Genomic DNA, 27,344 nt, shown 5'->3' with positions numbered 1-27,344 from the left:
AGCAGAGGCACCCCTAGTGCCTTGCACTACCCATGGCTCTCTGGTGCTGCCCTTGTACCTCAGGGCCGATCTGGAGGTGCCTGCAGTGCTCACGGCCCTGCAGAGCTCAGCTGAGGCCGAGCCTGAATCCAGCCCCACAGGGCGCTGTGGGAGAAGGCATGGGCTCACACAGGGAGCTTCAGAAAAGGGAAACATCGTGTTATTCCACAGCACATGCAGAAGCACAGCTGTGGTTAAGCACCAGCTCTGAGGTATTGCTCATTTGCATCTTGTGCTACCTCAGGCGCTTTGATGTCTCACGTGAGGTTCTGGTGCCCGGGCTGCCTGGAGCTCCCGCACAGCCCAGCAGCATGGCTGTGTCTGTGCTGCCCTCCAGGCCACCTGTGTGGCTCTGTGCCCTGTTCCATCCCCATCCCTGCAGCAGCAAGTTGCACCAGCAGCAGCACGACACCCAACGGCTTCAGTACCGCTTCCCCACTGCCAGCAAGGGATCCAAGATCAGGTGGGTGCCTGTGTCCCCTCAGGCACAGGGAAGGATGCTCCTGCCTCAGCTTAGGCGTTTGTGTTACTGCTTTGTGTTACTGCTGTTCGGTGAAGCACACCCCCGTGCAATCCCTGCTAGATGCCACCTACCAGCCTCTACTGTCAGAAAAGGGCCACTCTCTCTCCAGAGCTTCTTGGTGCTCGCCCATCAGGTATGGGCTACTCAGACCTGGAGGAGCCAGAGAGCTCCTGTTCAATGACAGACAGTAGCACAGGAGGGAAGATAGCATTCTGTATGTGGCACACCATCTTGCTCTCTTCAAAAGCATGAATCCATCCACCAAGCCCCTGGAGGCTGGGACTGCCCCACTGGAGTTAGTCAGTCCACAGAACCACAGTAGGGATCAGCTGGGCTGAGCAACAGAACACAGTACATTCAGCATGACAGGGCTCTCTGTGTGTCTGTACTCATGCCTATACAAAGGTGTTTTCCTCTTCTGTTTTCTTCTAACCATGCGTGTCTTGAAGTCTAAAATAATAGGGACAGTTTGCATTATTGCCCGAGTGGAGTGAGGACAGCCCATACACGTACCTCTCTATGCTGTTTTTTTCTTGACAGCCTCAGGAAGACAGTATTAGGAACCTGCAGCACCCCACAATGCACAACCCTTCTTCCACACACAGGTGAAGAGGACTGCAATATTATCACCCACTCATTCTATGCCTTCTGCCTCTCCGATGCTTTGCTGTCTTCCTTTGGGAACAAGGATGCTGAAGATAGCAGGACTACACCAGCTGTTTTGGAAACAGGATGCTCTGCTTGAGCGTCAGCAGTGCTGCCTTTGCAGCAGGCAGGAGTGAAACTGAGAAACCCAAAGCAAAGGGATAATGCAGCTGCTGTGTGAACAGCTCCAGGATGCTGAGCTCAGCTGTAAGTGGGGGTGTGGGGACAGGCAGTGGCACATCCTTGCCCTTCAAATGCAGGCCAGGAAAGGGAACCATATCTCAGCAAGGCACCTCGCACAGGGACCAGGCTGCTCCCTGGGGCACTGCACTGCTGTGGGGCAGGAACAGGGCCAGCCACAGGAGGGATGCACACAGCTGCAACACAGAAGAAAACTAGAGGTGAGGTGCTGACAGAGGCAGCCCAGAAGAGGTGGAGGTGCCCAAGACTAGGCTGGATGGGGCCCTGGACAGCCTGATATGGTGGGAGCAGCCAGCTCATGGCAGGGGGTTGGAACAGGGTGAGCATTAAAGTCCCTTCTAACCAAAACCATTCTGCGATCCTATAAAAGCCTACTTAAGCCCAAAAGACTTGTATCTGAACATCAACCCTGTATGTTTTAAGTGGATGAGGATGGAGAGAAAGCTGGTGGGTGAGCATTAGTCTGAAACCAAAACTTAATCTGTGACACGCTTTAAAAACAAACAAATATGACAACTTGAAACAATCTTCTGGTGAATATTTTGGAGAAAGCGAGGGCAGAGGTAAATATAAAGCAGGCTGATCTGCCTTGTGATTTCTTTCTGGTGGGAAAATAGCATTTCTAATAAGAAATGAAAGTTTCAGTGGAAAACGTCTGAAATGTTGCTTTTCCCTAAAGCAACATGAGAGTATCTGCTACCATCAGCACTTCACACTGAGAAACAAGTCCATAGTTCACAGCAACACCTACTCCCTGCTGGCTTTGCTAAATGCTGGCTGGAAGATCCACTCCTGAGACAGACACCAAGCACCCTGGGAGACTGCTGTTGTCCAGCAGACAAATGGAAAGCCCTCAAGCAGGCTTATCTACCATCAGCTGCAGCAGGGTGAAGGTGCCGGGAAGACTCCTCAGACAGGGCCAAGCCAGCCACCATGTAGGATGCAACAGTACCTTACTGCATGGCACATGGCAGGAGGCATAAGGAAGAACAAGGAAAAAAGGCCACAGCTCATACTTGGATAGGAACATGGCTGCAGCACTCTAGAGCAAGGACTGAAGGTCATCGTAGGGCTGATAAAGGTTTTGGGTTGTTCCATGGCACAACCAGCAACCTTTCCTGTAGGCAAAGGTGGCCCAGCTCCCCTTCTCTTTCTGCTTATCGAAGTGGAGTTTCAGAAGTGGCATGTCATTGCACAGAAACAGATATCTGATTCCGGGCACTTTTAAATGCAACAAAGACATAGAAAAACCCACCAACAGGAAACTGGTTTCAGCAATTCAAATGGAAACAATGCTTTAATAATAGCTAGCCCTTTTATAACGTACAGCAGTCAAGGCAGTCACTGAGCTGACACTTGTCCTCTTCAGCGATGATCCCTGCAGCACCACTCAGACACCAGGCCAGAGGTGGCCAGGCGAGCCCTCGAGCACCTTCTGGCCAGCCAGCAAAGGAAAGGGCAGGGTGGAGGGCAATGCCTTCTAATTGTTTCAACATGCTGTACCCCTGCTGTTACAGGAAGGCCAGTGCTTCAACAAGAGACCCAGAGGCTCTTGTTGTACCACTGACACATAAACCCTTTTAGCTTACATGGCCCTCAGCTAGAACAAGCACAGGCCTCCAGCACTTCACATGAGCGTCTCAGTCTATGAGTGTGAAAACCCCATCAGCCAGATGCTATCTAGAGACAAATTCATTTCCCAGCAATAAATTAATCAAAATACTGTAAAAGAGAACTTCACTTGCATGAAGCATTTCTCAGTGAAAAGATTCTTACAGATAGATTCATACAGTTAAAACTCACTTCAGCCTGTTGTGAACTAGAAAAAAGGAAACCATCCAATTAGAACCTTTGACTGCAACCAAATTCAGTCCCAGGACTGCAGGTAAGTTACAGAGGCTGCTCAGGGGTGGCCAGCAGAAAGCTGCACCTTGCTTCTGACAAACAGCCTCACCTGGAGCACGAGGGATGCATAGACACACCACACAACTCCTCAAAAGATGCAAAGTCTTGAAGGAAACTCTCTTGCACTGCTCTCTCAACATGAACTAAGATCTCCTTGTGTCTCCCTACCATGGGACTGTGTTTGGACACAAGAGATGTGAGTTTCTTGCAACCTTCTTGCAGCTGTGCAAGTAAGGTGGGGATTACCAAGTAAACAACATTCCCTTGAGCCTGTGTTTGTCTCAAGGTTTGGTAAATATTGGCCTTCTCAGACAGGATGGGTGCATTTACCTGATCCAGCCCAGCTTCCCTGTCCCAGGAGGAGAGCAGAACCTTTTTTCAAACCCCAGTTTGGGGCTCCTGGGCATTCACAAATACAGTGATTTTTTTTTTTCCCCCCCCACAGATTAAAGGAAAACTAGACAGTGAGTATGATAAGAAGCTCTAGCCTGCGCTACAGTGAGAGATCCCTGATGCAAAGAAAGGTGCAGGACTGGAAAAAGCCTTCAGTGGTGAAGATGTCTGGAAAGCAGGACAGATTGCCAAAGATAAGTGAAAGCTTCCATTGTTAGTTTTTAGAATAACATCCATCAGGAAGAGCTTAGGTCAAGCTCAGCCTACATGGGTCTTGGCGCACAAATCTCCCACCCTATGAAACAGGGCTGACACTTTCCTTATTCAAGTTTTTTTTGTGCAGCAGGTGTCCCAGTTAACCTGCTTTCTGTAGTGTGGAACTGATGACTCAGCTCTTCAGAACAAGAGGCTCTGTCTGCAGAGCCTTCCTTCTAGCACATACAAACAAAAGAGAGCAGCACTTCTTTTGCTGTGCTTCACTGTGTTTTGGAACTCACTTGTGATGCTCTCAGAGGCTCCATGCTCCTTTCAGACCTGAAATCCTCACAGCTGCCACAAAGTTTCTAGCAAACAAACTCAGAGCTTTCATTTCACACCGGAAACAACAATTATGTGGGAAATCCCCCTCCCACACTCCAGAGTCCATACTTTGAGTAGCTAGAGCTCACCATATACAGCTATATAGGTTCAGTGTTGGTTTTAAGATCTACAATGTAAAAAGTCACTGGGGTAAACTTTTAAGATAAGCATACCAAGCCAGTTCAGATTGAGCCCTCAAATATAAAAATGGCAGCAGAGACCAGGGGACCAAAACAAGCCTTCATTCTCCTCCTCCCCCTACCCTCTTGCTCAACCTCACACTGCCCTACATCAGTAAATACAACCTACCAAGCGTAGAGCTGCTCTCATTCTGCCAGGCCCTGAGTTCTCTGCAGTTGCCTTTCCCAGCTTCTCCATTATCCTGAAGTGGTCTTCTCAGGATGGGAGCTGCTGCTATCTGTACAGACACTGTCTATGCCTAACATGACTTGCTATGCCTAAATCCAGTGCTCATCCCTTAAGAGGATGCAGGAGAACCACCTGCCCAGCTACTGCTGCAACTCTGGTCTAACACAAGCACTGGTTCATGAAATGAAGTTATAGGCAGGTAACCAAGAAACACAGTAGGGATACACATTCTCCTCAGTTAAGGGTGCAACAGCAAAGGAAATTGCATGGGAAAGGGAATAAAAATAACAGTTCTCTTTTTCCAATACTTTCCAAAGGAAAAGCAGAATGAAGAGGATCCATAAGCTTCCTCTTCCATTTTCTCCCAGAGGAAGCTTTTCCAATTCCACTATCCACATGGCACAAGAACAAAGAACCAAGTCATCTTTCAGCAGATACATGTATAGGTATGGTTAAAAACCCAGTGAATTAACTTCTAATATGAGAATGCTTAATATGCCTTCATAAGCCCATTCCCTTTGGCACCTAAAGAGCACAGAGATGACACAGGAGACAGTAATGCAGCTGAAACACCACATGCAGAGTCCATACCCTTCTACAACCTGACCTGAATGGCTCCTTGCAAAATTAAGATTGAATCTGCTATCCCATCTCAGGGATGGTGAAGCTGCTTGCTGGGATGTCTGAATCCTTAGCTGTACTGACAGGCACAGGGGCTGCTTCTTGCCCGAAGTCCAGGCAGCTCCTGCAATATTTGAACACTACCCTAAAATAGGATTAGACAAGGACTAGGGCTGAGGGGAAAACACTACCCCAGAACCCTGATTTTACTGTTTTAGTAACTGGTGAGAGATCCCATGACAGCTGGTGCTCATCTTTCATATTTTTGTGATGCAGAATAGTTCAGAAGACAGGCTACAAGAGATTTTTTCCATTTTACTTTGTTTTCTCATCTTCTAATCCAAAGTTTCCTCAACATGTCACACAACTGTTCATCTTCACGTCCTAACAGTCAACTGTTTCCACTTAAATGAATGGAAAGGACCACCTGCAAGAGAAGCTGGACAAGGCTCACGCAGGCTGAACTCAGAAGGGAAACTACCTCAGGGGGATGGCAAGGAGACAGTTATCACATTCAGAAATAGACACACACAATTTAAAACCAACTCTACACCCTCACATTTATTTCTCTTAAAAAAAAACAACAAACAAAAACAGAAGTCTGCAAACAAGTCTCATTCCTCCTTTCCAATTTAGTGGGGTTGCTGCAAGCACTCCATGGCACAAGACTCTTGGGAAGCAGAGAAAATGTACCACTTACATTACCTCAGTAGTATTTCCATAGGAAAAGCCGACTCCTAACTTACATCTTCCTTGAAGCACAAACATGGGATTTTAAGAAGCATCCCAGCACCAAGTCCAAGGAACAGCACAGCAGCCATCAGGGGCCCAACGTGGCTGCCAGGCTCTAGCAGAGTAGAAGGCCCTCCTTTGCTGCCAGGCGCTGGCGGTGGATCTTATCCTGCTGCAGCTCCTCGTGGTTTGGATGCCACAGTTTCATGACAATTCTCTCAATGTTTAGGGCGTAGACAGTGTGTGCAGGAATAACTTCCTTGTGTACCTAGAGGTGAGTTAGAAAGAAAGTTTCACGCTTTCATACTTACTTCCCCACACTGCCCATGGAAGAACCTGCAAGATGATCAGAGCCAGCCCTGCAGAGCAGGAACACACGCTGTCACACACAAGGAGAGCTGTAACCTGCCAGCACAGAACAGTCTGTTACAACACTTTGTAATGGAGTAGCAGGATAGAGAAATCTTGCTCCAAAAACACACAGAATACAGTTCTGCTTGGCCTAACACACAGCCCAGATGCTCAATTACAATTCTTAAAATCTGCCTCCACAGCCTTGAGGTAAAAACCTCAAGGCCTGCTCACAGCAGTAAAGAGCAAGGCAGGAGAAAAGGGATGGAATCTCTCACAGCTAGCTTCAAATTAGCCTGCTAGGCCCCAGCTCTGCCAAAGAGGGACCCACAAACAGGCATCTCTGGAGGAAAATTCACCCACAGTGCCTCTGATACCTCCCCAGGGCTGAGGCAATCATGCATAACCCACTGCAACAGCCAGCATGCACGATCCAGTATTCTTCTAAGCAGCCATGTGGAACACAGAGGAAAAAGGGACACTCCAGGCAGGTCACTCTGCTGCACTGCTGTCAAAAGGGGAAGCATTCTTTTGTAGAGATGGCAATTTCCTCATCAACTCTCTGACCAAGGGGGACAGAATGGGCATTAGACCATGAGTTGACTTTGTTACCCGATCCCTAATAGAGGGAGCAAGTCAAAGCCATATAAGTTTGAGAGAGAAATAAGGAAACTGACTGTGAGAGGATGAAATCAAACCCGTCTCTGTGCACATAAACCAAATCCAAGAGTGGCAGCTGATACTCAGGACAGCACTGCCCTGGTCACAAAGTGTGATACGAAGAGCTTACCTGTAACGCCTCAAAAAGGTCATACATGTTCACTGGAGGGAGGGATGCTGGCAAAGTATCTCCAGAGCACGCCAGCAGTAGCGCTGCCTGCTGCTCCGCATCATCAGGTGGGGGCTGAGGGGCTACGCTCTGACCAGCAGAAGGTGTCACACAGGCTGGAGGGCTGCAGACAGCAAGCAGTAAAACATTCCAGTCACGAAAGCAGCACCAGCTTTGGTAGTAACATAGCAGGGGCTCAGCCCCAGGGTTTGCTTTTCTGTATTTGTTAATATAGCCTTTGTGTATATGAAATTCTATACACTAAAGTCACTTAATAAATCTCAGTTTAATAAAAACAATGAAAACTAATCTTCAGCCTGCCTCAGACCTGTTTTGTACTCTATTGTGAGCTGGTAACCTTTGCTATTCACAACCAAGTTTCCACAAGGCACCCACAACATTCAATTGAGAGACATTAGCTATTAGGCAGAGTCGTTTGGAATGGATTCCATTTGTGGTACCATAACCAAACCTTAGAACACCCACGACCTCCTGTGCAATGCTAGAAGCTCTGTCATGGACAAACAACTGCCTCACCATACACACACACACTGCCTGACACAGAGCATATGCTGTTTGACACTGAGACTGCAAAACCAGATGAGCTTGAAGCTCTGCAAGTGGAAAGGCCTGCAGAACAACCATTAATACACGTGGACACAAGAAATGACAGACTGCAGCACCTCAAAGGTCCTCACCTGCATCTTAGCCTTCTGGTACAACAGCAGTGCTCAAACAGAGCTCTGCCCTACTGCTTTCATAGTGTGTGAAAGCTAAACACCACAGTTAGCAGATTCCACTCAGTCAGAAGAAAAACCAAACTGAGTAACTTCAGGACTAGCAAATTATATTTGAAGTTAACAGCATGCTGAAAGCTCCTTACCACTCAATTAAATTGTTGTAAGCAACAACACTGCTCTTCAGCCCAGAGGCCTCTTCCCTGACACCGGGAGAACTCCTGCGTCACTTGCTCCAAAAGATAATTAATAGCATTCAGAGGGCCAGGGATCACCTTGATAAACTGATAAGGTAGCTAGGAAGAGACTTAACATTGTCCTGAACTCTGTTGATGAAAAATCCCCACATTCTTCCTCCCTGTTCAGCATACAGCAAATGAAAGCTGAACACCATTAATAGATCCCATTCAGTGTGAATTAAAACTGAACAACAGAGTAACATCAAGACTAGCAAATTACATTTGAAACTAACAGTGTGCTGAAAGCTCCTTACCACTCAATTAAATTGTTATAAGCAACAACACTGTTCTTCAGATATGGCTGAGGATTGACATTGCTTCCAAAGGCATACTTGAAGTGGCCATCTCTCAGCCGATAGGCTTTTCGTCTGGATATCACAGATGTCAGAATGTCCTTAAGATGGTTCTGGAATTGAAAACATTCTTGTTAAGCATGCTGATTAACTCATCCTACCAAACTACAGCTCAGAGAAGTGCAGACTGACAAGTTCTGCCATAACCACAGGGACCTAAAGACAACACGTGGGCAGGCAGAGTGTTTTCACTTAACCACCTGATACAAGCTGGAAACAAAGAACGTGGCTCTGCATTTTAAAGCAGAGTTCACAGGCTAATATATGATGTGCTACTTCAAATGTCACAGAGTTTTCTTAAATACTAGGAAATTCCCAGCCCGATCCCTTTCAAGAGCTTTGATAGCTTGCACTCTATGTGCTCATACTGAAATATTGACTCTAGAACTACTAAGAAAAGCCATGCATTTTTTTCAAGCTGTTGATGTATCTGGAAGCTGCTGGAGAAACAGCTGTCTGGAACTGCTTCCTAGCATGACCTCACTCCCAGACAGGGAACTGAGGTTGGCATCTGACACCACAGCTTGGGGAAGCAATCCCCAGAGAGCTGACTAACAGCTGCACCCAGGGCCTGACTGGGAGACGCCTGGTAACAACGCTGCCAGCCAGCAGCTCCAGCAGGCAGTTCATGCAAGTACTGTCTGACTCTGCTACTTCCAGGCCAGATACCTTCACATGTAAGGGATTTATTTTAAACAAACTCCTTAAGAAGATGCCATTCTCTTTTCAATGGTGGGAACAGCATTTTCCAAACTAGCTGCTCAAGTGTACCTCGTGCTCTTTGTAAGCGAGCACCTCTCATACTTAACCCTCACAACCACAAATCCAATATGTTACCATCTGAGGGCACAAACCCCTCTGATTCCAACCTTACTCTTCCTGAGGCAGGTGGGCAATCAAAGCAGCACAACCCCTCTCAAGTGATGGGGGGCTGCGTGTGCCCCGTACTGCACACAGAGACTTTTGCTGCTGGTGTAATGGGAACCAGGGCTGCACAGCCCAGTCTCACCTCCACAGCATAAACCACAGCTGTCACCGCATCCTCTGTGACGTTGTCCAGCCCGTGCTCATACGCAGTTACAATCATCCTTCCTTCTAGCTGGCCACGCGTGGGAAGCATCATGGTATGGGAACACAGCTTCAGGTCATCATCCTCCTGAGGATCTTTAGCCACAAACTGCTGGGCTCCAGACAATGGATTCTGAGGCTGGAACCGGTGCTGCGATCAACACAATACATCAGAGCGTAAGATGATGTTAACTTGGTCAGGCTTCAGTTCACCTCGTGAAATATTGCTTCTCAAACTGAAGCACGAACAACCTGCAGATCATATAGTAGCAGGACAAAGGGAGCAGTACACCCACCGTCCTCAGGATACTCCTCTAAACTCTCAGTGAAATTTCTGGGCTAGGGTTGGTGTCCTTCCACTTCACTACCCATTCTGCAGCACTCTGCACTACCAATACCTCAGGTACCCACCACATTCCGCAGCAAGAAATTCTACACTTACTCTGTACTGCCCACCTGCTTGGCTCATTCCATTTTCCTGCGAGTCTCCAGTGTGGCCAGTCACAGTCCCTCTTACCTCTGTCCACATTGCAGACTCTACTGGACTTTCACATTTTTCAGTCACTTCCTTCTACACTGCAGAGTTCTCATCTACTTACTTCTTGTGCAGAAGTTCTTTGATATTAGCTAAAAAAATACACCCTATTGTCCACCAACCATACAGTTTCCTACCAAGGATCAACACAGTGATCCTAAGCTTGAGTAAGTGATTCTTACACGTCTTAAAAGAGTAAGGGTTTAAATACAACAGCTTCACCGCATTTCAGTTCCAGGTTTTATACTCTAACGTCCCCGTGCACTTCTGCTACCCTAAGCAGGGCTGGGTAACTGTGCAATCAGTTTGAGGAGACGACGGCTGATAAGATTATTTCAGAACTGAGGGAGTTACTTAGGGACAAAACATCACCGAACTTGAATTCACACCAGAAGGAAGCACGCTTCCTAACCCACCTGCTCCCGTGCTATTCCCAGGCCACACTTTGTGGTGGCTCTGTGGAACTCAGTCCCCAAGCAGAGGAGGAAAAAGAGAGGAACTGATGTCTGGGCCCAGACACACGCTTGGCCAATCCCCAAGCCACAAGGGAACACCACAAAGCTGGCTCACCAAGCACTCACAGGACACCTGCCCTCAGCTCCCCAGGACGTAAACCATGGAATAAACACTGCCACGAGGCTCTTACGAGGGATCATAACAAGGACATGCTTGACATATAAACAATGAATATACAGCAAAGTGGATTTCTCACATCTTGGTTTCAGGAAAGGAAGAGGGGCCTTCTTTATTCAAAGGACAGTGTGGCATTTAACTCAAAGTGAAAAACCAATCCACCCACTAACACTGTGAAAGCACGGTGCTCTCACAGTAATTTGGAGGACTTAAGCTTTCATTACAGGAAACCTTCGTGTGTGGAAGGGGAAATATAAAAAAAGTGACCTTCCAAGTGTAAGCACTTCTAAGAGGAATGTATTTTGGGAAACCAGAAACCAACTGGAATTAATCTGTAGTCATTTCCACAGTTGCTCTGATCAGTGAGGAGACATCAAGGCACTTACTCCTAAGTTCACACTACTGGAGCATTACACTAATAAGACGCAAACCTCTTAAAATACACCTTATGTAATATTTGCTATAAGACATTCCAGTAACAACTCCTATACTTGCATAAATACGCAGTAAAAATGCAGTATAACATAGGGGTGCTCAAGCAAAACAAATTCCAAGACTTGCATAAGTGGATTCTCCTCCACTTGCTGCTGAAAAGCCACAGTGAAGTTCAAAAACAAAAGATAACATGGATTGCCATCTCTATTCAGGCCAAAGCTGAGAAAAATATTTTCACAGCTTCTAAATACAATGAGCCTTCAGCTGGACTTGCAGCCCTCCGAAACACTGGTCTCTAAAGCATGCACATAAAGCCCAAATATTGCACTAGAGGTGGGAGGTGCACTTTGGCTGAGCCAAGCTAACTTCTCACAGTGGCGAGAGGCCTCAAATGCCCACCTGTCCCCCTGCACCCAGCTACATGGCTTCCTTGTCTTCCTTTGCACTGACTCTGACACCCATCCAACCACAAGGAACACTGATCCAACCGAATAAGTCAGCAAGAAAAACCTGGGAGTTTTTATTTGGTTGGTTTGGGGTTTTTTGGCTTGGTTAGCTTTCTGCCTTATCAGAGGTGAACTGGATCAACATGCGGTCTAACACTTGACAAAGCCACCTCACAGACACTCTCCCTTTCAGCAAACTTAATTCGGTTCCAACAGACCAATCAAATCCCACCCACAAGACACAGTGCCCCATCCTAGTCCTCCTTCAGACCAGGCACAGTGATCCAGAAGCACAGAAAGCTTCAGAACAGATACATGACAGTGTCAAATCAACAGATAGACCCTTTGCTGCAAAGCCAACTACTCGTCGTGCATTTCTACATATAGAAGGCAGTATCCTTGTTTCAGAACCGAAAATGCTTTGCAATTACACTCTCTGAAAACATTCTGCTTAACATTCTGCTTTCTCTTTCTCTTAACTATTCAGACTGCAAAGAACCCTGCAGCTGGAGCAATTCTGCTTGAGAGTAACCATGAACTCACTGTTTCTTCAAGAGTTTTACAGATGTGTGAAGATTATAAAGAATGTGGAAGATGAACAAGCAAATGAAAGATGTATCTAAGAGTTACTGTATCTAAGGGTTACCACAGAGCTACTCTGTTAGTTCCTGAAATACAAGCAGCAGCAGCTCCCAGCTCTTGGGACACACATCATCAATAGGGCGTGACTTCAGCACTCTTGGCAGTAAGAAGAACAATATGCTGTGCACAGCAGTTCACCCTCACAGAATTGCAGTAACCCAGGACCATTTGGCTGCAGACACTTACATCAAACTTCTGCCGCACTGATGAAATCTTTTTCTTCCCTTTGGGTTTTCCAGGTTTGGTTGCGGAGCCACCTGGCCACGGCAGAGATCCAGCACCTTCTGTAAATTGCAAAAAAGAAAGTTTGACAGGCTTCACTGATTTAGGGCCAGGATGACACAGCACACAGAAAAGCCCTTCACATTTAGCCCCCAGTTTAGCCACAACTCCAGACCAAGAGCCACAAGCCAGAGGAAGCACTTCTTGCACTGCACTCCTCTGGGAGAGCCCGTAGCTCTGAGCTGCACCTCACAAACCCTAACCCCCTGGCTGTACCATAACCCAAACCCAACAACCTTGGCCCAAAGAGAGGAGTTCTTTGGGAAAAATGCTTTCAAACAGCCTTCCCCTTCATTGGTTTTTGCTAGGCTGATGCACTCACGACCTTCACACAACCGAAATCAATGGTGGTAGCCTCCAAGTCAAGTCACAAGGAAGGAACAAGCCATTTGTTCCACCGGTCTCTGTGGACCAGCTCCAGACAGATGCTAACTAGCAGGACAGAGCCATCCAGTCTATCTGCCTTTACAGCTTCCCATCAGCTCCAGCAAACCCTGTCTTGGACTCTTGTTAAACATCAAGGCTGGCTGTTCATGTCATGCCGAAGGGGAAAGGAGAGGCTGCGAAGGCTGCTGTGTCCAGGAGTAGGACAACACCTGTGTGGAAGGGTGATGGCAGTTACACATAACATGCAGCAGCACTTATACCTAACATGAGAATGGCCCACAAACACACCATATGCTGTTCGATGGGAAAAGCCACAGCAGGTCAAACCACATCCCAAATAAATCACGCAGCTCTTGGCAAGGACAGCCTTGCCAGGCTCCCACAGACAGGTTTACAGGATCTGCATGCTATTCCTTTGGCTGCATAAGAAAACCTTGCACTGGATGTCCACGTGCTCACTGATAGAAAAAAAAGTAGTTCTTCCTGCAACCAAAAGCCTGGACAGCCCTCTTGTGGCTACAGCAGCAGCCTTTGCATTCAGTCAGCAGCGCTCTCCCTCAACTCTGCAAATTGAACACCACCTTTTCCTCTTGAGCTGTGAGCAAAGCATGCCCTATGGTGGAATCCCTGCCCAGCTTCCAGGAGCTCAGACTGCTCAGCTCAGACACAGAGGGCTGCTGCCAAGTAGAGCCATAGCCACACCAAGGGCCTCACATGCCATTCCCTCACCAAGCAGAGAAGGCACAGCAGCCATCCCACAGCTGGCCAACCGCAGGCACATTTGCTGACCACAGCAAACCCAGCCAGTTCCCGTTCTCTCCCAGCCTCACACCAGCCTTGGGCTCTTGTGACTGTGGTTAATTAGCTGTTTTCAGGAACTCAGACATACAACCAAACGATAGGTCTGGTTACAGAGAACGTGGCAAATTAAATTCCTTGGCTACGTGCAGCTTCACATACTCATCACTGGAGCAAGAATACAGGGTTCTCTGATAGGATTGGAAGGATCAGACTAAACAGTGTTCACATGAAGCTTATGAATGCTCAGCTGTTAAGATGAGGTTAGAAGCAACCTACACAGAGATGGCATATTATCCCTCTTGAAGCTTACCTACACCCTGCCAGTGAGCTGAAAAACCAACACTCTACAACAAAACTTGTGAAAATCCAACTGTCAAGCTTGGGTAACTAAAAAGTAATAAGGATATTCTCTCCAGAAATCAAAACTGGTGTCACTATTCACTACTACAACGTTGCACTAGAGAGCCTATCAAAGGGGAAGCTGGGAAAACACCACCAGCAATCATGTCAAGGACCACTCTCTCCCTCCATCAAAATCTCACAGCTTACATTTTGGGATCCATCAGAGGTGATGCTTCTGCTCTCACAAGATGCTTTGCTTGCTCTTTACAGCCAAGTCACCGCCCCCCTTAGAATTCATAGAACGGTTTGCATTGGAAGGGTCTTCAAAGATCACCCTCATCCCCCCCCACCCCAGTTCAGGCTGCCCAGGGCCCATCCATGGCCTGAGGCACCCACAGCTCTGGGCAGCAGAGCTCACTGCTCTGAATGAAACACTTCCCCCGACATCTAATCTGGATCTCCTCTCTTTTAGTTTCAAGCCATTCCCCCTTGCCCTATCACTATCCACCCATATAAAAAGTTACTCTCCCTCATGTCTATAAACTCCCTCTAAGGACTTGAGGGCCACAATGAGGTCTTCCCAGCACCTTCTCTCCTCCAGGCTGAATAAGCCCACCTCCTTCAGCCTGTCTTCGTAGGAGAGATCTGTAAGCAGGTCAAAGCCCCTGCACAGGAGGGGAGGCTGGTTGTGCTAAGGACAGACACTGCGCTTGCGACCTTTCCCCACTCCACAGCCCTTCCTACTCACACACAGGCCCCACTGAGGCAACATATTCACAATCTGTGCACTTAAAAACTCAGCTTAGAAAAACAGAAAGGCAAAATACTATTTCCTATCCCCTATTATCAAAAGCCTAGGGCAGAATTATTCTGGCTCCTTTTCTAGGTTTCCATATTAACAAACCTAACGAGCACTAATGAAGAAAGCAAAATTTCCCTCCAGTATTCTAAGAAAAGCAGCATATGCCTTCCTGGCCACAAACATCAAAGCTGGGTTGGTTCAGGCACCAAGTTTCAGATACGTTCGCATCTTTTATTTAATCTTGATAGCAGGAGAATCAGTGTTAGCAAGCTGCAGCACCGGCTGCTGATGTGCCTTCAGAGATAAGCAGCAGTAGCCAAGCTCTCTTTACAAGCTGCCAGGACTCTGCAGTGACACTGCCAGGCAGGGCAGTGTAAGTCAAGTACTCCCAATGCATGCAGCAGCACAGCACAGGAGGAAAGGATAGAGACACAAGGCCACAACCGGGCCCAGCAGACAGGCATGGGAAACATCCATTCCCCCTTTTCCCATTCTCCTCTGTTTGATTGTCAGGGTATGGTTTTCTGCGTTTTGTCTGTTTCAAGATCTTCCTGCAGGGACAGGGGTTGAGTCAACTACATTCCAATGACCTCTGGTATTTTCAATTCCATCCCAATTCCTCTGGTAACACCTCACACTCCTGTTCTCTTCCTTCTCCTCCCTCTTCAACTCTCTGGAGAGAAGTGGAACACAATGTGGCAACCCTTCAAGAAAAGGTAGGGGGAAACCCTGACATTATATAAGTTCCTGCTATCCCAGCAAGAGTTCTAATTCTCTGAACCATCTCTTCATTGGCTCAAGATGACCATTAAATAAAAGAAATGCTTTCATCACTAACTCAAGTGCTTACAATTGTTAAAGTTTCTCCTAGTTACCATTTAGCTAAGAAACAAGGTAACAGTTCAAGTGAGCCATGTATTAACTCAAGGAATCTGGCCAACCTGACTGCTTGTATTCAACCAACCAACAAGGCAGCTCAGCAAAGAAGTTCACACTGCATAAGGAAAGGCTTTAAACAGGATTTCCCCTGAGGGAAGGAAAAAATTACATAAAAGCACTTCTGAAAATGCTGGCAAAGATCAGCAAAGAAAACAGTCTCTCACACCGCTTACATCAGACTTAGGATCCTCAGGGTCCTGGGGGACCCCAGTGGGAGCTGAGGAACCAAAAGCCCCGATCAGTCCTGCCATCCAAGTAGCATGAGCCTTCCTCTCACCCCACCACCAGGTCCCAAATGTCTTTAACTGGGATTTGAAATCTGCATGCCCATTAGAGTGAGGAGGTGCAAGTTGTAAGTATTGATCCCATCGGTCACTGTGCACCTGTAAGGCCAGGTGGAACCACTAATCAGAAAGAACATTGGGAACAGATGGGTTGTTTGCTTTCTTCAGCTGTTACAGTCTCTCATTTGAAATACCCCCTGCAAGGCTCCCTAGCCCAAATGCCACAATCCAGTGTAGCACCAACCATACAAGTTACTTTTTAAAAGATGACAGTTTAAAAATGTTTATTTCCCTCTTGTCCCACTTACATGAAGGTGGAAAGCCCACGCATCAGCCTTTGTGGCAGCACACCAAGTGCCTCAAGCACACTTGTACCAAGTATTTGTTTCCATAAACTATTCAGAGGACACTTTTTACTCAAAGCACAGCACTGGAGGTGCCCTGTTAGTGTCCCATTCTCACAGGGACAAAAACCAGCAGGTGGCAGGTTGGTAGCTAGGGGAAAAGTGAACCGAGGCATAACATCAAGTACTCTGTTTGTACTACACCTCTGTGTCTGGACATAGAAGCCACTGCACCACACACAGCAGACTGGCAAACAAAATGCTCACGCAACAGATCTGCCAGAGGGCAAGATGCAGGCGTCTCCATGCAGGTTAGCTCCAGGTCCCTGAAACAGGCTGCACTGGTCCAAGCTGGGAACAACAACAGCCCACAAAACTGCAAGAGACCACCAACATGCAGCATCACCTGCAGAGCACAAAGCCATTCCTCTAGGAACACACATGACCAAACTGAGCTTATTCAAGCTGGCTTGTGCAGATCTGCTCAATGAGTTTGCCTGGAAGCATAGCCACCACATGCTAAGCATGGCTAACTATCACTCAGTTACACACCCTCACTGACCCACAGAAACAGGTTCCTCAAGGGCTCTGAAACAGCTCCAGCTCCACTGGGACAAGAGAGCAAGTACTTGAAGTTAAGAGACTGAAGTGGGAAATAATGGGCACATGAAAGGCACCTGTGAAGCACCAGCCCCAGTACAAAGCAGTGTAATACTTAACCCATTCCTAGACGGCTCTGAGAAAAGGTAATAATTTTTCCCAGACTGCCAAGTCTGAGCTATTCAAGCCAGTAAAGTCTGCCCAAACAACTGCAGAAATGCTGCACAGCCGTGTGACTGGACAAAGTAACAAGTGGAAGTCCACACAGACCAGCACAGCAGTGCAGACAGAAACAAATAACCCCAACTTCAGCCACCCAGCAGTGCCACTGCTGCCATCCAAAACCAAGACCTTGGGTTATGACCCAGCACTCAGAAAAAGCCAACCAAGTCCCAGCCAGAGCAAACACTGATTCACCTTTACATAAAACTGAAATGTTCCTGACCCTGAACAGACCCAGCAGCTTTCCCCCCTCGTGAGCTCAGACCCAGCCACTTCAGGTACTTCCCACAGAGGAAAAACTGCTTCCTCGGACCTTAGCTCACCACAACTGCAATGATCTTCTCCCCATTATTGCACAGCAGCTTCATATCTTAAATTGCAATTCGATTGTCCTTCATATCATATCTCTAAATTGACAGTTATTTTGAAGACCGAGCAGAAAATAGCTTGCCAGTCTGACAACAGCCATTCAGAATGCTTACACAGTTCAAGAAGTTTAATATCAAAGGGGCAGGAGGTTGGACTAATTGACCATAGCTCAGTTAAGAGTTGGCTAGAAGCATTCAGTAAGCACTTTTCTATCAGATACACACTTAACTTCAAGGTCAGTCATGAAAACCCAGCTCCTCAAGATGTTATTCCCAAGATGCCAAGGAACAAAGAGGGCACCACCCAGATCAGAACACAAAGGAAACAGCAAGCAGAGCAGTTCAAACACAAAGCAGCATCTCCCATTAACTTCACTTCTCAGCACTCATGGCCCAACAGACACCCAGCCTAGAAATCAAACTTACCACAAACAGCAACCCAGCACATCAGCCTTTAGCAGAGCAAATGCAGTTTTGTTTTTCTGCTCTTAAAAATGTCACACTGAAATCATCTGGATAACTACCTGATTACCCTTCTGCCTGCATGGCCAAGGGAACACGAATATTAAGGCTCAGCAAACAGAACAGCCACATACGAAGCCCAAACACATGTGCCAAAGCTTTACTGATTACTTTTAACAAAACTTGGGACTCACCTGGTGCAGAAACCAAGATCTGGCATCGGGTAAGGATGGCCAGGAGAAAGTCGTTGTGTGAGTGGACTGCATGAAGACAGATAGCTCATTAGGAACATGTTGGTGGTCATAGGCACTGGCTCAAAGTAGGTCTCTGTGTCTTCCCACAGCCATGTTTTCACCATTCACTTAGCTGAAAGTCACAACTTCCAATATAAAGAGTTTTTTAAGAGATTTTTTTGTTGTTGTTTTTTTCCCCTTCACTTAACCCTGAACCTGCTACTAGAAAGAATACGACACAGCACAGGTGCAAGCTGGATTGCTTCTCAGCGTACCATGCAGCAATCCAGCCCTAGAGCACGGTGCATGGCAAGTCATGTGCACTCAGCCAGCAACAAGGAGGCCTGGTTGTCCTCCCTCCCATGCACCTTCTGGCAGTGAGGCTTTGGGTTTGCTTTAAAAAAGAAAAAGTTAAAATAAAGGAGAGCCAGCACTAAGCATGGAGTACTCAGTACTGGAGAGACATGAACCTGCTGGAGCACATCCAGAGGATGGCCACAAAAATGACCCTAGGGATGGAACATCTCCACACAAGGAGGGGCTGACAGCTAGGGCTGCTCAGCATGGAGAGAAAGCTGTGGGGGGACCTGAGAGCTGCCTGCTGGTATCTACAGTGGGGCTGTAAGAAACACGGGACTGACTCTTTAGCAGGGCCTGCTGTGACAGGATAAAGGGAATGAAAGAAGGGAGATCCGAGTTAGATCGAAGGAAGACGTATCCTGCTGTAAGAGCAGTGAGGCACGGCACAGGCTGCCCACAGCTGGCGGTGCCCCATCCCTGCAGACACAGAGGTCAGGCCGGATGGGCTCCCAGCACCGACGGAGCCGTGGCGTCCCCGTGCGCTGCAGGGCAGCGGGACCAGCTGGCCTTTAACCACCAACGAGGAGAGCCGCGCTGAGGAGGGCCGCGCCTCGCGGCGCGAGGCGGGCTGCCCCACTGAGGCCCGCCGTTACCGTTGTCCTGCGTGAGCAGCCGCCGCGCCTCCAGGTCAAACTCCTCCTTGCTGATCTTCTGCTTGAACCAGAGCTTCAGGTTGGCCCAGTACCTGTGAGAGAGAGGGGCGGTGATGTAACGGCGTCGCCGCGGGCGAGGCCGAGGCTCAGGGCCGCGCGGTGAGACGCTCACTGCTTCACGTTCTCGCCCAGCGCCTCGCTCAGGCTCTTCTTAGCCGCCTCCAGCTCGCTCACGTACGTCGCCATCACCGCAGAGCACGGGGACGCAGAGGCCGCGAAGCGCCGTAAAGCGCAGCGCTCCGTTACGTCAGGGGAGGGGCGACGGGTGTGCGCAGGCGCGGAGGTCACGCCCCCCCCACACCCCCCCTTCCCCCGGCGAGCCTAGCGGAGCCGAGCAGAGCCGAACGGGTGGCGAGCGGTGCGCAGCTCTCCACTATGCCGGGCCTGCTGCTGGGCGACGAGGCGCCCAACTTCGAGGCGGACACCACGCAGGGCCCCATCCGCTTCCACGACTTCCTGGGCGACTCGTGAGCGGCGGGGGCACGGCCGAGGCGGGAACCGGCGTCGGAGCGGGGCGGGGCGGTGGGCCCGGGCTTCCCGAGCGGCATTGTCGGCCCAGAGGTCCGGCCGTGTGTCACCGTCGTGCGCGGCAAAACGCGGCTCCCGGAGGCGGAGGGCGCCGGGCGGATCCGAGCCTGCTCGGTTCGCATCCCGAAGTGGGACGAGAGGGGGTAAAACGATGAGCTTGGTTTTCGGAACCGATAGCCTTGTCCTCACGCCGTCCCCTGCTCTCCTCTTTCAGATGGGGCATCCTCTTCTCCCATCCGCGGGACTTCACACCCGTCTGCACCACGGAGCTGGGCCGGGCGGCCAAGCTGGCACCCGAGTTCAGCAAACGCAACGTGAAGATGATCGCCCTCTCCATTGACAGCGTCCCCGACCACCTCGCCTGGAGCAAGGTAGGGGTGCCTGCAGCAAGGTGGGGGTGCCTGCAGCACTGCGGCTGTGCTCTGAAGGCCAAAGGTCACGGAAGAGCTGTGAGCTGCAACTCTATGGCAGTGCGAGAAGCTCAGAGGATGTGTTAAAACAGGAAAGATGTCAGCGTTGGTGGCTGGGCTTAGTGGTCCCTTCTGATCTTAGTGGCTCTGCAATTCAAACTGGCAGTCTTGAAAGGGTGCAGCTCGTAGAATCAATCTTAGAACCCTTAGAGTTGGAAGGGATAGGGTTGCCCAGGGCATTATCCAGCCTCATCTTGAAAGTCTGCAGGAATGGGGCACCAACCACATCGTTAGGGCTAACACATCACTTGTGTCCAGGCAGAGGAAAGTACACAACAAACAAGCAGTGACACGTTGAATATAAAAGTACAAATAAGAGCACGTCAAATATGAAATGCTTATAGGGAAATAGAAGAATGGTGGCACAGAAGTAGCTTATTTAAGGAATAGAAAAGCTGCTAATGGAAAACTTCAAAGGCAGTGTCAACAGGGGTGTTGTTGACACTGTCATGCTGCCAGGTAGCATGACTCCACATATTAGGGATATAAAATGAGTACTGACACTTAGTGGACAGAGTACAAGAATCCCTGAGTGAGTTATCTGCTTCTTTTTTTACTCTTAAAAGTGGGAATGTTCTGTCACACTTTCCAGGAGTCAGATGTATGCAAATAAGAAGTAATAAAGGTGAGAAATTTCCACATTCAAACATTACTTCATGTCTGAATGGCTTTAGAAATTGCCTAATTGCCTTAATGCTTAAATTGACCTTTGTGCCTGAGTGGTGCATAGCTGATGTCCCACCAAGCCTCAGAAGGGCTTGGGAAAAACAGCATCAAAATCCTAACCAGTAACTGAGGTCTTTGCACTGGTCAAACTGGCTGAAACCACCATCAAATTAGTAGATAATGTTCCACTAAATGGAACAGAAAGTTTGGGTTGTGTTTTGTAAAGGAGTCTCGTCTCCTGGTTTGTTAGAACCCTTTGAAGACCTGTACAGATGATGCTGACTATTACAAAGCCCTTGGCTTTCCAGGAAGGTTTTCGAGGAAATCAGCTCTGAAAAGGATTTATTATGTAGGGTGATAGGAGGAAACAGTAAGTTGTGTCAAGGAAGGGCAGCAGTGAGCTCCCTAGAGGGGCTGCAGGGATGCGTGGCGTTCACCATACTTGGATGATCTGGGAGAAAGGTGAACAGTGAGCTGGCTTGGTAATGCTACAGAATTATTTAGCTTAACCTCAGGTAAAAAAAGTTGCAGAAAAGTTGCAAAACAGCCTCATGATGCTGACGAGACGAAGAATTTGGAAAGGCCTGAGGGCAATAGTCCAAGCTGCAGCTAATATGCTGCCAGGCTGGGAGGGGCCTGAGAGACAGTCGTTTGGAAATGTCTGCTCAGCACCTGTTGAAAGAAAAACTTTGAAAGTCCTCTGGAGCAAAAGATCAAATTAGTGAGGATAAATCCATAGCAGACAGTTTCTGATGTGTTTGAAATTGCTCATCTCACAGATGAGAGAACAAGAAAAGGTGTAGAGGGGGAGCAAAGCTGCCTGAATAGAGATTTGAGCAGGTTTTCTTTCACTGCAGAGCAAGTGGGGCGCTTTTGCATGGGAATGAGAAGATATGTCAGGTTGTGACACAAAGAGTTTAACTAAGTAGGAAGGCAGCTGTTCAGATCTGATGAAGTGCCCCCCCCAAGAGGTTCTGCCCACCCGTGGAGCTTGAACAGAGATGCCATCCTTTGGTGGCAGGTGCAAAAGTGGTCTGCATTGATTGCTAGACTAAGATCTAGAAACTGCAGTTTCCTTCACTAGATATTAGAAATCCCAGGCATGAGCAAAACTTTGGGCAGTTAAACCTCTTCATGAAACGTTCCTCTACCTTCCTATACTTTCTCTGTGGATGAAGCTTCCTTCATCTGAAGTACTGCCCAGGGGGAAGCAAATGAGCAAGAGGGAAGGCTGAATTTTGCATGAAACAAGAAAGAAGCCTCTGCTTCCTTTGCTCCCCAATTTCAGTGGGCAGATAGGGCCTGGAAAGTTGATAAACCAGGCTGGTCAGCTCAACTGACAGCAAAGAGCAGTGCTGTAAAACAGAGTAGCCGTTTTAAGCAAATTGTCACACCAATTTGCTTAACTCTGCTTTATCAGCCAAAGATGTCACTGCTCTTAGTCACGCCTCTCCCAGACCCAGGGGCTTGCTCCTCTCATAACAAGCCAGCAGTAGATCCTGCTCTGCTGTCCCCCATGGTCCGTGTGCTGCTTCTCCAACACCTGGCTGAATAGATGAGTCCCTCGAGAAGGACTAACATGGCATCTGCCCCCACAGCAGCAGGTCTGTGGCAGGCAGAGAGACGGTCATCTCCTGAGAAGCCAGTGTTTGTTGCAGGGTTGTCTGGCTCGTGCTGAGCATGTCAGAGGAGGTTTCAGCATTCTCTTAGATCACTGATGAGTAAGGTGAATAAATCACTCTAGCAATGTCTGCTTTCAGCTTGGACTCTGGAAGGTTTACAGGGAAGTGAGTAAGTCTTATGTGTCCTGTTGCAAAATAGGGTGGGGTGTATGAAGCCATTTGTACAGTGACTTCCTGCGACATGATATTACGTGTGTTTTGGAATGAATTACAAGCTATAGGATTTGGATCTTGCTTTTCAGCAATCTTCATCTGTCAGTCTGGAGAGAAGGTGCGTGTTTGTTGTGGTCTGGCTTTCCTCAACAGCCTCCTGCAGCTCCACGGGATGTTCAGAGATGGGCTGGTCTCTTGTCTTGGCTTTCCTTCCCTGCTTTGCTTTGACAAGGCAGCTCTGCAGGAGTAGGGAACCAGTTCCTTCCCAAAGCAGGCCTGCACACAGCCCAACAGAGGTGAACAGCCCCTTTGTGCAGTTCATTGCTTACTCAGTGGAGTGGGGAGAAAGCAAGCAGAGAGAAACACTGCAAATGTTTCCTGCCACGTGTGTACCACTTGACTGCTTGCAGCATCCTGAGCAGCTGGGGCAGCTCCCAACTGTACCTCCTGCAGCATAGGGGTGCTGAGGGCCAGCACATGGCCTGTTTGCTCTCACTACCTTCAGCACACTGAGCAGGGGTAGGCATTACTCAGGGTCATGTTTCCAACTCTGCCTTCCCCACATTCCACCTGAGCAGGACTGAGCCTGTTCTCATGTTTAAAGCCCAGAGAAAACAGAAGTTTGTACGTACACAGCTGATACCATACCACTTTGGTGTGTAGGAGGCTGCTGTAATTGCTTGAGTCCAGTTTGTTCCCCTGTAATATAAAGAGGACAGAAAGAACAGGCGGCTCTATTCTGGGGCAGGAACCTTGGATTAAATTTGCTTTCATGCTTGCTGCTGCTCTGCTTATGTTGCCTTCAGTGGGCTTTTCCCAGCCCTCCTGTGGCTCAGTACTTGTCCAAAAATAACTTGAATGTTTTGGCCAAAGCCAGATCAGATTCAGAGATGATCAAAATACAGTTTCTGTGTGAAGCGCATCAAGTTAGAACTGGTGCAGGGAGCAATCTCATAAGCTGGTCGCAAGGAGAGTATAGGCAGGTGATGGTTTACTTCCTCTGTCTCCAGGCACAGTTCAGAAAGAAACATGTGGTGTCCCAGCACATGCACAGAGATTACACTCTGTTCTCAGGAACTGTTAAGTAAGCTAAGAGTGGCTTACTGAATGGAGCTGGTTCCTTGCTCAAGACCTGTCACATGTTCAGCATATGAGCTTTGTTAGCTGTAGAGTTGCTGACAGCTCTGCAGTTAGAAGAATTGTTCCTTAGAAGCATGGTTCAGTTCAGGTGTGACTCCAGCACATTTGTCAGAAGTTTGAAATGCTGAACTGAAAGGGAACGTCCATTCTCAGAGCAAGGTGGAAGAATCCCGTGTCACCAGTGGGTGCATCTTTGTGTGGCAGCAGTCTGCTCCAGATACACCAGGTCTGCCTGCCTGGCAGACCCAGGTCAGACCACCTCCAACCCATGGTGGGAGCATAACCCTAAGCATTCCAACGATCTTGTCTCTGCAGGACATCAATGCATACAATGGAGATCAACCTGTGGAGAAGCTCCCCTTCCCCATCATTGCTGATAAGAACCGAGAGCTCGCCGTCAAGCTGGGCATGCTGGACCCGGATGAGCGGGACAAGGACGGCATGCCTCTGACTGCTCGTGTGGTGAGCTTGTGGCTTTAGAGCACTGTTGCTTGGCAGGCTGCTCAGCAGCAGGCATTACCTGCCATCCTGCCCTGTCCCTGGAGGGAGCAGCTTATGTGCACAGACAGGACCATCCTGGGAGCTCGGTTGACTTGCCTAGGCTAGATCCGTGGGTAGTGGAACAAGAAGAGGCTGGCACATCCCTGGCCTGCTGGCATCAGCTCTGTCTTGCTGCTGGCATCAGTTCATCCTTGTGCCTGTCCAAACGGAGAGGGAACATTAAGTCCTTGATCTGCCGGGCTTTTCCTCTCCCCTCCTGTGCTTGTGTTAGAAGGACGTAGGCCAGGATGAGGAAACTTCAAGTAGCAAAACAAGATAGCATTAGAAACAGGAGTTCCGAGAGCAAACACTGTTCTACGTATCTGGGAATCAGTTTTTGCTCTAGGAATTACCCACCACGGCATCTCTACTGCCCCCCCAAGCACCTCAGTCAAGCAGGGCACCTCCCATGACCAGGAGTGGGAGGGCTGAGTAAATCCAGCAGGGCAGTGGGACAAACACCTTCTGCCAGGCCCCTGATGATGCCCCAGAAACATGACCCTGTCTCCCTGTGCTCAGGTGTTCATATTCGGCCCTGATAAGAAGCTGAAACTCTCCATTCTGTACCCAGCCACCACTGGGAGAAATTTTGATGAGATCCTGAGAGTGGTGGACTCCCTGCAGCTGACAGCATACAAGAAGGTTGCTACCCCTGTGGACTGGAAGGTGAGAAGGGAAGCAGAACTTGTGTGCAGGGGAGGTAAAGGTGCATTAAACATCTAACTGCTTCCTTTGGGAGTGATCCAGGGGTAGGGGGAGCTGCTGCAGTCCAGTTGTATGAATTGGATGCTAAACGAGAGCCCCAAGGGAATTGCTGTGTGGCATCACACAGAGATCTCCCTTCCCTTCCTTCAGTTTTAGGTACCTGCAGATATAGGGCCTGGCCCTTCTGGCTATCAGCATGTGAGCTCTGGGCCAATATGGGTCTTGCCCTTGGAGGGCAAGATAAGGAAGAGCATTGCTGATGTCAGCTGCCAGGCCAAGGTCCACTCAGAGCCAGAAAAACAGCTGGTATGAGCACCCCTCCCTAGATGGCTTGCTGCTCTGCTCCCTTTGAGCAAAGAATGGCTGGAATGGGCACAGCCCTCACTGCATCCTAGCCTTGCGGAAAATTACCAGATGAAGTTCCCTAGTTGCTGTCATCCCTATGCAGCAGCATTATTTCAAATTCCCAAGAATTTGTTCAGGCAACCAAGCCAAAGCAAGAATAAGCAGTGCAGTCTGCCTGCTTGAGCTAGCTAGCATTTTCCTTGGACCCCCAGCACTGCTTTTGGATCTACACTGCTGGCTTTGGTAGCTGTCACCAAACAAACCTGCCTGTCTGTAGTCAGGAGGGACATTCCTGCTGAGACAGGTGTCCCAGAAAAGGTGATCGTGGAGTATTTCTACAGGTACAGCAAGGAGAGCATGGAGGCAGCTTTGTCTCCAACAACCCCAGCCTCCAGCCATGGTTTGGGGTGTGCTCACCCCCTGTGCCATCCAGGGCAGCACAGCTGGCTCACCAGAGGGGACCAGCACTACCTGCACATTGGCACTCAGGCTTTAGGATGGAGGAGCAGAGCGTGTGCCCTGCTGCAGTGCAGAGATCCTGTGCTGTGCAGCTGACCAGCATCCCTGCTGCTCTCACAATTCCCATTTGCTCCTTAGTGTGGTGACAGTGTCATGGTTGTGCCCACCTTACCTGATGAAGAAGCCAAGAAGCTTTTCCCCAAAGGAGTCTTCACGAAGGATCTCCCATCAGGCAAGAAGTACCTGCGTTACACCCCACAGCCCGAGTGAGCAGCTCTGCCCACCCATGCTGCTGGGCACAGTCCTTTGGTGGTGGAAGCCTGCCTGTGCCTGAATTCTGCCTCCCAACCCCTGTGTGATCAGCAGCATCGTACTATGACTCTCACTGACAGTGCATCCTGATACTAAGTCAATCTTCCACACCCCTTTTGTCCCCTACACTCTCTCAAACTAAAACCCTGGGTGTTTTCTTACCTACAAGGAAGAGGTTAGGAGACTGGTGGGTGCTCCAGGGCTCACACGGTGGGCATTTCTCCTGTTTGGCACCAGCTTTTCCTGGCAGCAAATTGAGAAGTGTGGTGTCAGTAGACAGGTCACAAGGGGTGTCCTGCTGGGCCCATGCCTCCCATCAGGTAGCTCCAAACTGCTTCATGCCTTTAGGAGCAGTGGTCACTAACTTGTTTACACCTTCATTTGTTCCCCTTTGTAGGGGAGGAGCTGCAGAGCAAAATCTCTCACTTCTTAATGCTTTCTCTTGCTGAAAGTTGACTGATTGTTTTCAGTGTTTGTGGAAGAGGGAATAAAGCAAATAAACTGGTCTTCAGTACTATGCGTGATGTCCCTTGTCTGCCTCTGCTGGGTTCACCCACATAGCACTGCTGCTTTGTCTACAGTACCCTGACCTCTTGACTTGGCCAGCTGGGGCATGCACCAACACTCCTGGCTGGTGGCAGTGCAGAGGCTGCTGCATAAAGCAGTCTGGAAAGCACTTTGCACAAAGGCAGCAGGTATCAGGGCAGCAGTGCTGTCCCTGCTTTGCCAAGGAGCCTCAGTGGGGAAAAGGAAGGAGATGTCTGCTTTGGAGATGTCAAATTGGATTTAGAGGTAGCTACCCTGCTCCTTAGGGCACAGTGCAATCCCTGTAAACTTCCTGCACCCCAACACCAAAACCTCAGAGATTTCTCTGACACTTACCTCTAAATCCTTGGGACTGTGAAGTAGGAAGGTTTGTGATTTGCTTTCCAGGCACGTTCCGCTGCTCCGCCTCACAGCCCCGCTGCCCAGGGGATGCTTCATGCAGGC

General features: G+C 48.8%; 2 protein-coding genes and 1 long non-coding RNA gene across 12 annotated transcripts in view; 2 read left to right on the top strand and 1 right to left on the bottom strand.

Moving 5' to 3' along the window:
- The window catches only part of LOC128072668 (uncharacterized), a 112,524-nt gene extending 106,650 nt beyond the window's left edge, over positions 1 to 5,874 (top strand). For 9 of the 10 annotated variants that reach the window (XR_008202392.1, XR_008202388.1, XR_008202385.1 and 6 more), the window contains one exon: positions 1,123 to 5,874. This is a non-coding gene — a long non-coding RNA (uncharacterized LOC128072668). The remainder of the gene's footprint in view (positions 1 to 1,122) is intronic. The other variant, XR_008202391.1, reaches the window with a different exon arrangement.
- Positions 5,810 to 19,606, bottom strand: TADA1 (transcriptional adaptor 1). Its single transcript, XM_052666689.1, has 8 exons — positions 19,467 to 19,606; positions 19,295 to 19,386; positions 18,303 to 18,368; positions 12,462 to 12,559; positions 9,526 to 9,735; positions 8,418 to 8,569; positions 7,149 to 7,311; positions 5,810 to 6,275 (listed from the first exon to the last, which is right to left on the bottom strand). The coding sequence occupies exons 1-8, from the start codon at positions 19,538 to 19,540 to the stop codon at positions 6,123 to 6,125; spliced, it is 1,008 nt and encodes a 335-aa protein (XP_052522649.1). The 5' UTR covers positions 19,541 to 19,606; the 3' UTR covers positions 5,810 to 6,122.
- Positions 19,607 to 19,674: 68 nt separating this feature from the next.
- Positions 19,675 to 26,871, top strand: PRDX6 (peroxiredoxin 6). The gene is made up of 5 exons (XM_052666696.1): positions 19,675 to 19,821; positions 20,097 to 20,253; positions 24,309 to 24,455; positions 25,053 to 25,199; positions 26,181 to 26,871. Exons 1-5 carry the CDS (start codon positions 19,730 to 19,732, stop codon positions 26,310 to 26,312), a joined length of 675 nt encoding a protein of 224 aa, XP_052522656.1. The 5' UTR covers positions 19,675 to 19,729; the 3' UTR covers positions 26,313 to 26,871.
- The last annotated feature ends 473 nt before the right edge of the window (positions 26,872 to 27,344 follow it).

The sequence above is a fragment of the Tympanuchus pallidicinctus genome, unplaced genomic scaffold, assembly GCF_026119805.1.
Source record: "Tympanuchus pallidicinctus isolate F22 unplaced genomic scaffold, pur_lepc_1.0 scaffold7, whole genome shotgun sequence".
Classification (NCBI taxonomy): Eukaryota; Metazoa; Chordata; class Aves; order Galliformes; family Phasianidae; genus Tympanuchus; species Tympanuchus pallidicinctus.
Note: the sequence above shows the minus strand (reverse complement) of the source record. Positions and strands in the feature narration are given on the sequence as shown.